This window comes from Heptranchias perlo, chromosome 32, assembly GCF_035084215.1.
Source record: "Heptranchias perlo isolate sHepPer1 chromosome 32, sHepPer1.hap1, whole genome shotgun sequence".
NCBI classification, from domain to species: Eukaryota; Metazoa; Chordata; class Chondrichthyes; order Hexanchiformes; family Hexanchidae; genus Heptranchias; species Heptranchias perlo.
In genome coordinates, this window is record NC_090356.1 from 442874 (window position 1) to 458887 (window position 16014).

A 16014-nucleotide genomic window follows, 5' to 3' on the forward strand; every position below is an offset into this window, starting at 1 on the left:
AAAAAGGTTCTGCTGAGAGAGTTTGAGTAGCTAGGGTCTAAAATAAAAAGCAGAACCACAAAGGTAATAATCTCTGGATTATTACCTGAGTCACGAGCAAATTGGAATAGGGTCAACAGGATCAGGGAGTTGAATGCATGGCTCAAAGATTGGTGAGGCAGAAGTGGGTTTCGATTCGTGGGGCACTGGCACCAGCACTGGGGAAAGAGAGAGTTGTTCCGTTGGGACAGACTACACCTGAACCGTGCTGGGACCAGAGTTCTAGTGAATCGAATAACTAGGGAGGTAGATAGGGCTTTAAACTAAATAGGTGGGGGAGGAGGGTCCCGGTGGAGAGAAATCTAGAATGCTAAAGTGAAAAGACAAGGAAGCAGGGCAGGAAAGTGACTGGGGTAAGGATAACCAGATTGTGTCAGGAAGGGACAGAGTGTACAAAGAAAAGAATGCACTAACAAGTAGGGTCAGAGTAAGAAAAAAATGGTAATAAGACCTTTAGGGCCATAGTACAAAAAAATGTTAAGATGTCTAAAAATGCTAAAAACACAAATCTAAAGGCACTGTTTCTGAATGCACGAAGCATTCGTAATAAGGTAGACGAATTAACAATGCAAATAGATGTAAACAGATGCCATATAAATGCAATTACAGAGACATGGCTGCAGGGTGACCAAGGCTGGGAGCTGAATATCCAAGGGTATTTGATATTTAGGAAGGACAGGCAAAAAGGAAAAGGAGGTGGGGTAGCATTGTTAGTAAAGGATGAAATCAGAGCAATAGTGAGAAAGGCTATTGGCTCAGAAAAATCAAGATGTAGAATCAGTCTGAGTGGAGTTAAGAAGCACCAAGGGGCAGAAAACACTGGTGGGAGTTGTCCATAGCCCTCCAAACAGTAGTGGTAATGTAGGGGGTGGGATCAAACAGGAAATTAGAGGTGCAGGTAACAAGGGTACTACAGTAATCATGGGTGACTTTAATCTGCATATAGATTGGCCAAACCAAATTAGCAATAATACTGGAGGATGAATTCCTGGAGTGTGTACGAGATGGTATTTTAGACCAGTACATTGAGGAGCCAAGCAGGGAACAGGCTATCCTAGATTGGGTATTGTGCAATGAGAAGGGGTTAATGTAATGATCTTGTTGTGCGGGGTCCTTTAGGGAAGAGTGACCAATACATGATAGAATTCTTCATTAAGATGGAAAGTGACGTAGTCCAATCCAAAACTAGGGTCCTAAATCTAAACAAAGCAAACTACGAAGGTATGAGGAGTGAGTTGGCTATGATAGATTGGGAAGCTTCATTAAAAGGCATGACGGTGGATAGGCAATGGCTAACATTTAAGGAATGAATGCATGAATTGCAACAATTATACATTCCTTTCTGGCACAAAAACACAAAAGGAAAAGCAGCCCAACCATGGCTAACAAAAGAAATTAAGGATAGTATCAGATCCAAAGAGGTGTCATATGAAGTTGCCAGAAAAAGTAGCAAGCCTGAGGATTGGGAGCAGTTTAGAATTCAGCAAAAAAGGATCAAGAGATTGATTAAGAGGGGAAAAATAGAGTATGAGAGTAAACTTGCAAGGAACATAAAAGTGGACTGTAAAAGCTTCTACAAGTATGTAAAAAGAAAAAGATTAGTGAAGACAAATGTAGGTCCCATACAGTCAGAAACAGGAGAATTTATAATGGGGAACAAGGAAATGGCAGAGCAATTAAACAAATACTTTGGTTCTGTCTTCACAGAAGAGGATGAGGGAACCAAATGTAATATTTCCAAGTTTGCTGATGACACAAAACTAGGTGGGATCGTGAGATGTGAGGAGGATGCAAAGAGGCTTCAAGGCCTTTTAGACAAGTTGGGTGAGTGGGCAAATACATGGCAGATGCAGTATAATGTGGATAAATGTGAAGTTATCCACTTCGGAAGGAAAAACAGAAAGGCAGCACATTATTTAAATGGTGATAGATTGGGAAATGTTGATGTACAAAGAGACGTGGGTGTCCTTGTACACCAGTCACTGAAAGCAAACATGCAGGTTCAGCAAGCAGTTCGGAAGGCAAATGGTATGTTGGCCTTCATTGCAAATGGATTTGAGTACAGGAGCAAGGATGTCTTACTGCAGTTATGCCTTGGTGAGACCACACCTGGAGTACTGTGTGCAGTTTTGGTCTCCTTACCTAAGAAAGGATATACTTTCCATAGAGGGAGTGCAGCAAAGGTTCACCAGACTGATTTCTGGGATGGCAGGACTGTCTTTTGAGGAGAGACTGGGTTGACTAGGCCTGTATTCACTAGAGTATTGAAGAATGAGAGGGGATCTCACTGAAAGGTATAAAACTCTGACAGGCTAGACAAACTGGATGGAGGGAGGATGTTTACCCTGGATGGGGGGTCCAGAACGAGGGGTCACAGTCTCAGGATACAGGGTAGGACATTTAAGACTGAGATGAGGAGAAATTTCGTTACTCAGAGAATTCCACAGGTTCACTACCCTCTATCACGGAAGGCTGTGGAGGCCAAGTCACTGAATATATTTAAGAAGGAGCTGGATAGATTTCTAGACACGAAAGGCATCAAGGGATATGGGAAGAGGGCGGGAATATGGTATTGAGATAGAGGATCAGCCATGATCATGTTGAATGGCAGAGCAGGCTCAAAGGGCCGAATGGCCTACTCCTGCTCCTATTTTCTAATGTCATAGTAGATGCATTGGTATTAATTTTCCAAAATTCCCTCGATTCTGGAAGGGTCCCATCAGATTGGAAAATAGCGAATGTAACTCCTCTAGATGCTAGAATCTATTATTAAGGAGGTTCGAGCAGGGCACTTCGAAAATCTCAATACAATCAGGCAGAGTCAACACGGCTTTGTGAAAGGGAAATCGTGTTTGACTAATTTATCAGAGATCTTTGAGAAAGTAACAAGCAACGTGGATAAAGGGGATCCTGTGGATGTAGTGTACTTGGATTTCCAGAAGGCTTTTGACAAGGTGCCACATCAAAGGCTACTTCACAAAATAAGAGCTCATGGTGTAGGGGGTAACATATTGGCATGAATAAAGGATTGGTTAGCTAACAGGAAACAGAGAGTAGGCATAAATGGGTCACTTTCAGGTTGGCCAGATGTAACAAGTGGAGTGCCACAGGGATCAGTGCTTGGGCCTCAACTATTTATAATCTATATCAATGACTTGGATGAAGGGACCGAATATATGGTTGCTAAATTTGCTGATAACACAAAGATAGGTAGGAAAGTAAGTTGTGAAGAGGACATAAGGAGTCTGCAAAGGGATATAGACAGGTTAAGTGAGTGGGCAAAAATTTGGCAGATGCAGTATAATATGGGAAAACGTGAACTTGTCCACTTTGGCAGGAGGAATAGAAAAGCAGTATATTATTTAAATGAAGAGAGATTGCGGAACTCTGAGGTGCAGAAGGATCTGGGCATCCTAGTACATGAATCACAAAAAGTTAGTATGCAGGTACAGCCACTGATTAGGAAGGCAAATGGAATGTTGTCATTTATTGCAAGGAGAATGGAATGTAAAAATACAGTTGTACAGGGCATTGGTGAGACCACATCTAGAATACTGTGTGCAGTTTTGGTCTCCTTATTTAAGAAAGGACATAATTGCTTTGGAGGCGGTTCAGAGAAGGTTCACTCGACTGATTCCTGGGATGAGGGGGTTATCTTACGAGGAAAGGTTGGACAAGTTGGGCCCGTATACACTGGAGTTCAGAAGAATGAGAGGTGATCTTATTGAAACATATAAGATCCTGAGGGGACTAAAGGGGGTAGATGCTGAGAGGATGTTTCCCCTTGTGGGAGAGACTAGAACTCGGGGCCACAGTTTAAAAATAGGGGTCTCCCATTTGAGACGGCAATGAGGAGAAATTTTTTCTCTGAGGGTCGTGAGTCTGTGGAACTCCCTTCTCCAGACAGCGGTGAAGGCAGGGTCATTGAATATTTTTAAGGCTGAGTTAGATAGATTTCTGATTAACAAGGGAGTCAAAGGGTATAGTAGGTAGACGGGAAAGTAGGGTTGAGGTCACAATCAGATCAGCCATGATCTTATCAAATGGCAAAGCAGGCTCGAAGGGCCGAATGGGCTACTCCTGCTCTTAATTCGTATGTTCGTATGAAGACCTTGCTTGAGTTATATTTTGGTGGCAACCACGCAAGTGCCCCGACGCTACACAGTAGAAAAAAAAAACAGAAAATAGGAGCAGGAGTCGGCCATTCAGCCCTTCGAGCCTGCTCGAGTACTGTTGGCCACGACAGCTGAGAGGGTTAATCTCTGAATTCATCAAATTGGTAAACTGTAAAATAGAAAGCATTTAGAAACAATCTAATTTTGGCCCTAATATAATTTTTCTCATGGTGAATATTCTATTTTATTCCAACTTTATTAATTACAGGGTGAAACAGCTGGATTGTGAATGACAAGAATCAGCAAGACTGCCATGGAGGGTTAGTTACATGTCGCAGATCAGTGACCCACAGTCAGCAAAATACATCAATACCTTCCAAACTTACAAATACAGCAGCATTGTCTGACTGGTGTCTCTGAACTCCACAATATAGAGCAGGTTGATGTTGATGCTGTTTTATGTTTATTAAAATCACAGTGTCAGTTGTCTATAATCCAACTCGCCTGCATTTGTGACACTGGTACACGTTCTCCCCACAGTTACCACAGACGCCTGGATTGGCAGGAACGGATGCACTGCAGCGTGGGCATTGCAGGGTCTCTGTTGATGCCTGGTAATTCTCATAGAAGTCTGCAAACTCAATCATGAGGTTGGATGCTACAATGGGGAGCGGGAGATCGATCTTTACCTCAGTCTGACCTGGTGTTAGCTGGACTTTTTTAGCTTTGTGCCAACGAGCAGGCCTAGGGAGAGAAAGCAGTATGGCCGATGAGACATAATCAACACAACACAACCCAAAGGTGGAATTCAGTCAGGTTATAAACTGCAAAATTTTGAAGAAGATTTGCCTGGATTATTTTATAAATACACTGACATTAAACACATTAAAATCAGGCAGCACCATTTAAAGGGAAAGGACAGGCACATTTTTCGCTGCAATTCTCATTCAAGATAGAACTTACATTAATATAGCGTCTTTCACAACCTCAGGATGTTATAAAGTGCTTCACAGCCAATTAAGTACTTTTGAAGTAAAAACAGAAAATGCTGGAGAAGCTCAGCAAGTGAGGCAGCATCTGTGGAGAATGTTTCTTTCTCCACAGATGCTGCATCCGCAGTATTTTGCATTTGATTAAGTACTTTTGAAGTGTTGTCTTAGTGATGTTGACTGAGGGATAAATATTGGCCAGGACACCGGGAGAACTTCCTTGCTGTTCGTTGAATAGTGCGATGAGATTATTCCCATCCACCTTAGGGGGCAGAAGGGGCCTCAGTTTAACGTCTCATCCGAAAGATGGCACCTTCAACGGGGCAGAAGGGGCCTCAGTTTAAAGTCTCATCCGAAAGATGGCACCTTCAACGGGGCAGAAGGGGCCTCAGTTTAACGTCTCATCCGAAAGATGGCACCTTCAACAGCGCAGCACTCCCTCAGTACTGCCCCTCCGACAGCGCAGCACTCCCTCAGTACTGCCCCTCCGACAGCGCAGCACTCCCTCAGTACTGCCCCTCCGACAGCGCAGCACTCCCTCAGTACTGCCCCTCCGACAGCGCAGCACTCCCTCAGTACTGCCCCTCCGACAGCGCAGCACTCCCTCAGTACTGCCCCTCCGACAGCGCAGCACTCCCTCAGTACTGCCCCTCCGACAGCGCAGCACTCCCTCAGTACTGCCCCTCCGACAGCGCAGCACTCCCTCAGTACTGCCCCTCCGACAGCGCAGCACTCCCTCAGTACTGCCCCTCCGACAGCGCAGCACTCCCTCAGTACTGCCCCTCCGACAGCGCAGCACTCCCTCAGTACTGTGCTGGAGTATCAGCCTAGATTTTGTGCTCAAGTCTCTGGAGTGGAACTTGAACCCACAACCTTCTGACTCAGGCAAGTGCTAACACTAAACCAAGGCTGACATTCATATAAAAGGTTTGTTCCTAAATGTACAAAGTGTGTCAGGATGACATTTACATAGAATGTGCTTACACAATATTTCAATCAGAATCAATTTATGAAGTGTACAGACTGCTTTCAGTTACCTGGAACTTGCACTGAGTCAGGGAAGTTCACTTGGGAAAGACTAAGAATAAACATTCATCCATTATCGCTAACAACAAACATAAATGTCATGGCCAGATACTCACTTGTTTTTTAGTTCCACAATGGCCTGCACAGTCCTGTTGTTGTAGTACAAGTTGATGGTGCGAACCATCTTGGTGCGTTTTAGGTCTCCGATTTTCACAGTCACTTTGCTGATGGTGTGACTGCCAATCAATTTCACCACTTGCTGTGTGGTCGTGTAGCGAGTGTCCACCTTGATTGATGAAAGTTTAATATTCTAAACAGAAGAGATAAAGTTTTAATTCATGTGGATGAAGTACGAGAGAAAACCAATGTACCTGGTAATTTAAGGGACTAGTGTGAGATTTAGTCATTCCTTGGGAGCTGCTCCATCGATAATGCAAAAATCAATCTGGGAACCCCCTTTACCCAAGGGGACATCACTCAAACTTACAGGGGGTCTTATTGAGACTATATTGTTGACAACCTGTTTTGTCACAACAGTTGTGACAGACCATAATAACAGGAGAAAGCTGTACAACCCAGATGTAAGGGATGCAATGAGGAGACTGCTGAATTTCTAAGTTGAATCATAGAAAGTTACAGCACAGGAGGAGGCCATTCAGCCCATCGTGTCCATGCCTGACCTTAAAGAGATCCTTCACATCTCAGTAGTCACACGATAGGAATCCCTCAATTAATTCCCAGTGCTATCGACTCTCCCCCCCGCCCCCCCAACCCCCCGACTACTGCAGAACTATATTGGTGGGGGGTGGGGGGAGAAGAGACACTTGAAAGAGGTATTGAGAGTAATTCAGACTTGTCTGTCTCTCTCAAAACCATCTGCTATAGATAACTGAACAGATGATTTACCAATACTTTAATACTTGTGGTTGGTCTCCATATCAATGGTTTCCCATGTGGCAGAGACCAACGCAAATCTTTCCACCCTCAAGGAACAACTTTCCATGGAAGAGATGAACCTTAATGGTGGACCTTATGCAATGACAGACATACACTGAGCCAGACTGTACTTACAGTGAATGGCACCTCAGGGTTATTACAGACTAGACAGGGGTCACTCTCCAGGTAATAGCCATCGAACTCGACTAGACCGGACAGCATGCTGGGTCAAAGCAAAAGCAGAAAAAATAGGATTACTATTAATAAATCACTTCCCTCACCACACTCTGTAAATAGCATCACATCACACCAATATAGTGCAGCACCTCTTTCCATCAGTTGCAGTCCAACATAAATACAATGTTCTCTTCTGTGACAAATGATGGATATTTAAACAAATATAATACTCACTTATAAATGTTGGAATTGGGGTGATTGGTGAGAATGTGGTTTTGAGTGCGAAGAATCTCCACGGCCTTGTGTGAATATTCTTTCAGCTGCGTCAGGAACAAAGGTGACAATTATTTTCGGCACCAATCAAGTATGAACATGCAGAGCTGTCAATTCCCTACAACAGGGACTTGCTCCTTTAATGTAACGGACATTGGCTACAGTCTCTGGACACCTTTTACCTTTTTTTCAGTCTGTGGCGTCTTGAGTGAGAAGTATCCAAGCAGATCCACAAACTGAGCTGCCTTGCGTCCATATGCTGGGAGCTCCGGCCAAATTGACCACATCAGGTCCAGCAACAGTTCCTGCTGTAATTTGCCTGAACTCCTAATCGCATCAAATCAAAAAACAATGGTCAATTTCAATGAGTAGGAGCAATAAAGCAAAGAGGAATCACTGCTGAGGCTTCAGCAAGTTCCCACAGCACCAACACAAAACATGACCCTTCGCACAGTATATTACAGCCAGTCACAGTAGGCAGGTGCTGCAAAAAATATTAGCACTCAGAGAATAATTTTTTTTTCTATCTTCCCGCTGCCTCTCCTGAACATAATCTTGTTGGGAATTCCACAGGTATCAGTACTCTCAATACCTTAGCCATGGGGCCATTCTTCATGAGCTTAGACACCAAGGCCTAGAAATTGGTCCACGTAGCTCAGACTAAGGCCCCAATATGGCAGGCGGGCAGGAAGCGTGCCAGAAGTGCGCAGCCCGTCATATTGGGTAAGGGCGAACAAGAAGCGACTTTACCAATGCCTGGTGCAGGCCTTTTGTATTTGTAAATAAGGGCCCAGGCCTGTGTGAGACCACCGTCTATATGATTTGTTTGCCCTGAGGTAACGTCGTCTGTACAGTGAAACCAGCCCGAGGCATCACCTAACTTACCTGACTGTAAGGCCAGGAGGAGCGGGAGCGCTGCCTGACTCCGCATTAAAAGGACCCAATCATCACTGCTCCCGACCCTCCCCACAATCGCCGCTCCCAACCCCCCCCCACAACATCGCCGCTCCCGACCTGACACCCCACCCATCGCCGCTCCCGACTCCCCCATTATCGTTCTCTACCCCACCCCCCCAACATCGCCGCTCCCTACCCGGCACCCCACCCATCGCCGCTCCCTACTCCCCCCCAATCGCCACTCCCTACCACCCCCCCCCACCATCATGGCCTCTCGCGACCACCACTTTGCCACTCCCGACCCTCCCCCCACCACTCCTGACCCCCTTTCTCCCAATTATGACCTCTCCCGACCCCTCCTTCACCACCGCTCCCAACCTGACCCACGATCATGACCTCCCCTCTGTTCCTGACCTGACCCTCACAATTGCCGATACTGATCCCCGACCCATGCCCCATGCCTCTAGCCTGATCTTTACCCGAGGGGCCATTGCGACACCAGCACCGGCCCAAATTTGGGAGTCCTCATGCCTCACCATTCAGGAGCGAGGGGTGTAATTACGACCAACCCGTGCACCCAGAAATGGTCCCAAGCCCAAGTGTCAGCAGCCTATTTGACCAATGGAGAAATCCTATCCACAGGCGCAATCTCCAAGAGTGAGGCCAATGGATAACGATAAAGTGTGGGAAAGTGGGCTGATATTTGCCTTCCCCAGCCCAGAGGCACCAATGCCAACTGTGGAGCATCAACTACCCTGACTGAAATCAGCTAACTCAGCACACACTGACTTTCTGGTCTATGTAGTTCAGTGCCATAGAACTGCAATACAAAATTCAACATCAAACAACGATATTAACTGCCCAACTACTGGAAATTCCAACAGTTTATAAGTGGAAAATAACAACAAGAAAACACTGGAACATCAGTAGCTACAGACTAATTCGATTTTTTTTACCATTAACGAGAGAGTTAGAAAATAAAGCAAGAGAGAATTCTCCATTCTTTGTGTCTCGTGAGGTCACCATCCCCTGGAAAAGAGTCAGGGCTTCCAAGCCTCTGTCTAGTGCTAGTTAAGCTGGTCGCTGGATGGTGCTGAGAGCATCAACCAAGTACATCAGTCCCTAAACTTGACCACACAACGCTCCATGAGAACATAGGAATTACAGACAAGCATCGCAAGACAGTGGGGACTTGCCAAGTTTTAGTCATTGAATTACTGAGAGATTACAACATGAAAACAGTCGGTTCTGCCCACAGGAACAGGAGGTCATTCAGCCCCTCAAGCCAGATCCGCCATTCAATTAGATCATGGCTGATCTGTATCTTAACTCCATCTTGGTTACATAACACTAATACCCTTACCTAACAAAAATCCACCAATCTCAGTTTTGAAATTTTCAATTGACCCCCAGCCTCAACAGCTTTTCAGGGGAGGGATTTCCAGATTTCCACCCCTTTGTGTGAAGAAGTGCTTCCTGACATCACCCTTGAACAGCCTAGCTCTAATTTTAAGGTTATGCCCTCTTGTTCTGGACTCCCCCAACAGAGGAAATAGTTTACCTCTATTTACCCTATCAAATCCATTAATCATCTTAAACAATTCAATTAGATCACTCCTTAATCTTCTATACTCTAGGGAATACATGCCTAGTCTATGCAACCTGTCCTCATAATTTAATCCTTTTAGCCCCGGTATCATTCTGGTGAATCTGCGCTGCCCTCCCTCCAAGGCCAATATATCCTTCCTGAGGTGCGGTGGCCAGAACAAAACGTAGTATCTCCAGATGGGGTCCAACCAGAACTTCATATAACTGTAATATAACTTCCACCCCTTTGTATTCCAGCAACATCGAGATAAATGCTAACATTCCATTAGCCTTTTAAATTATTTTTTGTACCTGTCCACTAGTTTTTAGTGATTTCTGAGACTCCAGTTTCTAGCTTCTCAAATTTAGAAAATACTCTGATCTATCTATCTTACATCCAAAGTGGATGACCTCACACTTTCCCACATTGAACTCCGTCTGCCACAGATTTGCCCACACACTTAATCTATCAATGTCCCTTTGCAACTTTCTGCCCTCATCTACACTACTTACTGTGCCACCGAACTTAGTGTTATCAGTAAACTTGAATACATGCCTCTCTACTCCTTCATGCAAGTCACTGAAAAATATAAAGAAAAGCTGAGGCCCCAGTACAGATTGCTGGGGATCACCACTAGTACCAGTCTTTGTTGGTGTTTATCCTCCACACAAGTTTATCTTGTTAAAGCCTTCTGTGGAATGTAATGGAATTTCTGTTGGGATCAGAGCAAAAATCTGCTACAACCCTGTTACACTGAAGTTGAACTGTCTCTAGTTTGGCTATAAACCCTGAAACGTCACTCCTTAACCTTCTATACTCAAGGGAATACCAACCTAGTCTACGCAACCTGTCCTCATAATTTGACCCTTTTAGCCCTGGTATCATTCTGGTGAATCTTGCTGCACCCCCTCCAAGGCTAATATATTTGCTCTTACAAAGAGCTGACACAAACTCGATGGGCTGAATGACCTCCTTCTGTGCTGTAACCATTCTATGATCAGCAAGTCTGACCTCATTTTGCTGTTGTTACTGCAGGTCCTGTACAGTGTTCTTCTCAGCTCAGCTATGCACTGCTTAAACTGTTTATATTGAATGTGACCAGTGACTCACCTATAGATGTGTAGAGTAAGACAGTGAGCCTGCCATCGCACAGAGGAGGAGTTCGATTCCAACAGGAAACAACGTAAAAACTGAATCAGAGTTTCTTTGTCGGCAAATTTATTCAGTTGATTGACCAAAGCTGTGCAGAGCTGATCTTCCTGACTGCTCGTGCTCTCTGTCAACAGCAAAGGAGGAAACAGCAAATTTATTAACCGGCGTCATAAAAGTATAGTATACACAAGAAGTGTCTCACACGAATTTGAGCTTTGTTTTCAGGATGCTGGCAAGGCCATGTGAATTGCCCATCCCTGGTTGACTTGAGATGTTGCGCCTCCTTGCTGGTTGTGATGGTGATTCCATTATGGTATTACATAAGAACATAAGAAATAGGAGCAGGAGTAGGCCAATCGGCCCCTCGAGCCTGCTCCGCCATTCAATAAGATCATGGCTGATCTGATCCTAACCTCAAATCTAAATTCATGTCCAATTTCCTGCCCGCTCCCCGTAACCCCTAATTCCCTTTACTTCTAGGAAACTGTCTATTTCCGTTTTAAATTTATTTAATGATGTAGCTTCCACAGCTTCCTGGGGCAGCAAATTCCACAGACCTACTACCCTCTGAGTGAAGAAGTTTCTCCTCATCTCAGTTTTGAAAGAGCAGCCCCTTATTCTAAGATTATGCCCCCTAGTTCTAGTTTCACCCATCCTTGGGAACATCCTTACCGCATCCACCCGATCAAGCCCCTTCACAATCTTATATGTTTCAATAAGATCGCCTCTCATTCTTCTGAACTCCAATGAGTAGAGTCCCAATCTACTCAACCTCTCCTCATATGTCCGCCCCCTCATCCCCGGGATTAACCGAGTGAACCTTCTTTGTACTGCCTCGAGAGCAAGTATGTCTTTTCTTAAGTATGGACACCAAAACTGTATGCAGTATTCCAGGTGCGGTCTCACCAATACCTTATATAACTGCAGCAATACCTCCCTGTTTTTATATTCCATCCCCCGAGCAATAAAAGCCAACATTCCGTTGGCCTTCTTGATCACCTGCTGCACCTGCATACTAACTTTTTGATCTTCTTGCACGAGGACCCCCAGATCCCTTTGTACTGCAGTACTTTCCAGTTTCTCGCCTTTAAGATAATAACTTGCTCTCTGATTTTTCCTGCCAAAGTGCATAACCTTACATTTTCCAATATTGTATTGCAGATGCCAAATCTCCGCCCACTCACCCAGCCTGTCTATATCCCCCTGTAGGTTTTTTATGTCCTCCTCACTCTCTACTTTCCCTCCCATCTTTGTATCATCTGCAAACTTTGATATGTTACACTGGGTCCCCTCCTCCAAATCGTTAATATAGATTGTAAAGAGTTGGGGACCCAGCACCGACCCCTGCGGAACACCACTGGCTACTGGTTGCCAGTCCGAGAATGAACCGTTTATCCCAACTCTCTGCTTCCTGTTAGATAACCAATCCTCCACCCATACCAGAATATTACCCCCAATCCAGTGATTTTTTTATCTTGAGCAATAATCTTTTATGTGGCACCTTGTCGAATGCCTTCTGGAAGTCTAAATACACTACGTCCACTGGTTCCCCTTTATCCACCCTGCACGTTATGTCCTCAAAGAACTCAAGCAAATTTGTCAGACATGACTTACCCTTCGTAAAGCCATGCTGACTTTGTCCTATTAAATTATGTTTATCCAAATGTTCCGCTACTGTCTCCTTGATAATAGATTCCAAAATTTTACTCACCACAGATGTTAGGCTAACTGGTCTATAATTTCCAGCCTTCTGCCTACTACCCTTTTTAAATAAGGGTGTTACATTAGCAGTTTTCCAATCTGCCGGGACCTTTGCCGAGTCCAGAGAATTTTGGAAAATTATTACCAAAGCATCCACAATCCCTACTGCCACTTCCCTCAAGACCCTCGGATGTAAGCCATCAGGTCCAGGGGATTTATCCGCCTTGAGTCCCATTATTTTACTGAGTACCAATTCCTTAGTGATTTTAATCGTATTTAGCTCCTCCCCCCCAGAGCCCCCTGTTTGTCCAGTGTTGGGATATTCTTAGTGTCCTCTACTGTAAAGGCTGAAACAAAATATTTGTTCAGCATTTTTGCCATCTCCATGTTTCCCACCATTAATTTCCCGGTCTCATCCTCTAAGGGACCTACGTTTGCCTTAGCCACCCTTTTTCTTTTTATATAACTGTCGAAACTCTTGCTATCTGTTTTTATATTTTTTGCTAATTTATTTTCATAATCTATCTTCCCTTTCTTAATCAATCCTTTAGTTACTTTTTGCTGTCTTTTGAAGACTTCCCAATCTTCTATCCTCCCACTAAGTTTGGCTACCTTATATGTCCTTGTTTTTAGTCGGATACTGTCCTTAATTTGTTTACTTAGCCACGGATGGCTGTCATTTCTTTTACACCCTTTTTTCCTCAGTGGAATATATTTATTTTGAAAGTTGTAAAATAACTCCTTGAATGAACACCACTGCTCATGTACCGTCTTACCCTTTAATCTATTTTCCCAGTCCACTTTAATCAATTCCGCTCTCATACCATCATAGTCTCCTTTATTCAAGCTCAGTACGCTTGTTTGAGAACCAACCTTCTCACCCTCTAATTGGATATGGAATGTAACCATGTTATGGTCACTCATTCCAAGGGGATCCTTAACTAGGACATTGTTAATTAATCCTGGCTCATTACACAGGACCAGGTCCAAGGTTGCTTTCCCCCTTGTAGGATCAGTTACATACTGCTCAAGAAATCCATCCCTAATACACTCAATAAACTCTTCCTCAAGGCTGCCCTGCCCAATTTGATTTGTCCAGTTAATATGATAGTTAAAATCCCCCATAATTATAGCTGTTCCCTTATTACATGCCCTGACTATTTTCTGATTAATACTTCTTCCAGCAGAGTTGCAACTATTAGGAGGCCTATATACTACGCCCACTAGTGTTTTTTTCCCCTTATTATTCCTTATCTCTACCCAAACTGTTTCATTATCCTGATCCTTTGTCCCAATATCATTTCTCTGTATTACAGTGATTACTTCCTTTACTAACATAGCCACCCCATCTCCCCTTCCTTCCTGCCTGTCCTTCCTGATTGTTAAATACCCAGTCCACTTTAATCAATTCCGCTCTCATACCATCATAGTCTCCTTTAATTCCCAGTCGTTGTCACCCTGCAGCCATATTTCTGTAATGGCCACAAGATCATACCCATATGTAGTTATTTGTGCCGTTAACTCGTCCATTTTGTTACGAATGCTACGTGCATTCAGATAAAGAACTTTCAAATATTAGGTAAGGAATTCCTGGGTTTTGACCAAAGGACAATGAAGGAATAGCGATAGATATCAGAGTCTGGTCCTGAGACAATGCCTGGGTAGTTGCTGATTGTCTGATCTTTTTTCCCTTGTGTAAGATAGGAATATTTTTACAGTTGCATGACTTGGCACGGTACTTCAGAGGGTGAAACACTCCTGGGGCAGGACCAGCACGGGTTAGATAGAGTAAAGCTCCCTCTACACAGTCCCATCAAGCACTCCCAGATTAATGACAGCATTGTCAAATGGATGATTAAGCATCTACTCCAACAAAGCGCCTCAGCTCAAACTTTAGAAACAACCCTTACTGTTCTGTGTGAATGTCACCATTTCTCACACTAGTCATCCTGGTCTCTTACAGCAAGACTGCCGATTTTGCCAAATCATGGCAAGTATTGCTTTGTGGACCTGTGCTTACTACAAAACAGGCCAAGTGCACCAGGCTCATTTCACACAGCACTCAATCAGGAGAAAATAGACCAGCATCCCATCAGTTTAAGCTTGGCTTTGACCCCAAATTCAAAAACTGAAAGGACAAGTATACTGACCCACTGCCTAGTCACATTTTTATTTGCCAGAATGTCGTTGGGAGAAATTTAACTATCAGCTGTTTGGTATCACACTCCTTAAAAGCCCAAAAGGAACACCTGAAGCCAGTATCACTAAGGAAGAGTCTGGAATTCATTGCAGTTGTTTGGATGGCACTATCCGTAGGTGTAAGGTGATACAGATGCCTGTTTTAATTTTAAGTCTGTAGATTATTATACATCAGTTCAAACTTTAAAAAAAACCCTTACTGTTCTGTGTGAATATCTCCATTTCCCACACTAGTCATCTGGCCTCCTACAGCAAGGCTTTTTCATTCTCACTTGCTCTTTATGGCTGCTCATTTTCTGAATACCCAATTTCATTCGCTTCAACATGGTCACATTCTCGACTGTGCATTAAGTCATTTTATACAATATTTTTATGTCACATTATCAATTTATTTGCATATGTGAATGTGTGTAAAATTTGACCGCTAACGGCTCAGTAATTCCTTTTCCATACCATCTTTCTCCTTCTCTCTCTCCTCTTTCTTGCTCTTTTTGCTGGAGGATTTGGACTGAGACCCAGACGGTCCCGAGCTGGAAGCAGCTGCAGTTGTCCCAGTGCCCCCTGTGTTACTGGACGATGTTACAGAGAACACTTTACTGCCACAAAGCGCACAGGAAAGTAACTGGAGGAGAACTGGGGAGACTCCTTCATCCACAAGGAAACTAACCTGGAGTAAGAAATATAGAACAGCTGGAGGGAAGGAGAGGAAGAAAGAAAAAGAGGAACACACAGATATAAGGTTCCATTTATTTGACATAACTAAAAATTAAACACAAATCTATCAGCAAAGCTCATAAAAATTCTTCTGCAAATATAATGTTGATATATTTTGTTGTTTCCTAAAAAAGCAGCCAATGGGCATTGGAGGAAATGCTGCACTTCATCCAAAATTTAAAAATTCTCTGCAGAGGATGATTAGAAT

General features: G+C 43.8%; 1 protein-coding gene across 2 annotated transcripts in view; it reads right to left on the bottom strand.

The window, feature by feature from the left end:
- Window positions 1–16014, bottom strand: part of ubr4 (ubiquitin protein ligase E3 component n-recognin 4) — a 266230-nt gene that overhangs the window by 66815 nt on the left and 183401 nt on the right. For both annotated transcript variants that reach the window (XM_067970130.1, XM_067970129.1), the window contains 7 exons: window positions 15546–15782; window positions 11151–11316; window positions 7738–7882; window positions 7517–7602; window positions 7241–7328; window positions 6286–6479; window positions 4659–4898 (listed from right to left, as the gene is read on the bottom strand). In XM_067970130.1, the coding sequence (XP_067826231.1) occupies window positions 4659–4898; window positions 6286–6479; window positions 7241–7328; window positions 7517–7602; window positions 7738–7882; window positions 11151–11316; window positions 15546–15782 (1156 nt within the window). The remainder of the gene's footprint in view (window positions 1–4658; window positions 4899–6285; window positions 6480–7240; window positions 7329–7516; window positions 7603–7737; window positions 7883–11150; window positions 11317–15545; window positions 15783–16014) is intronic.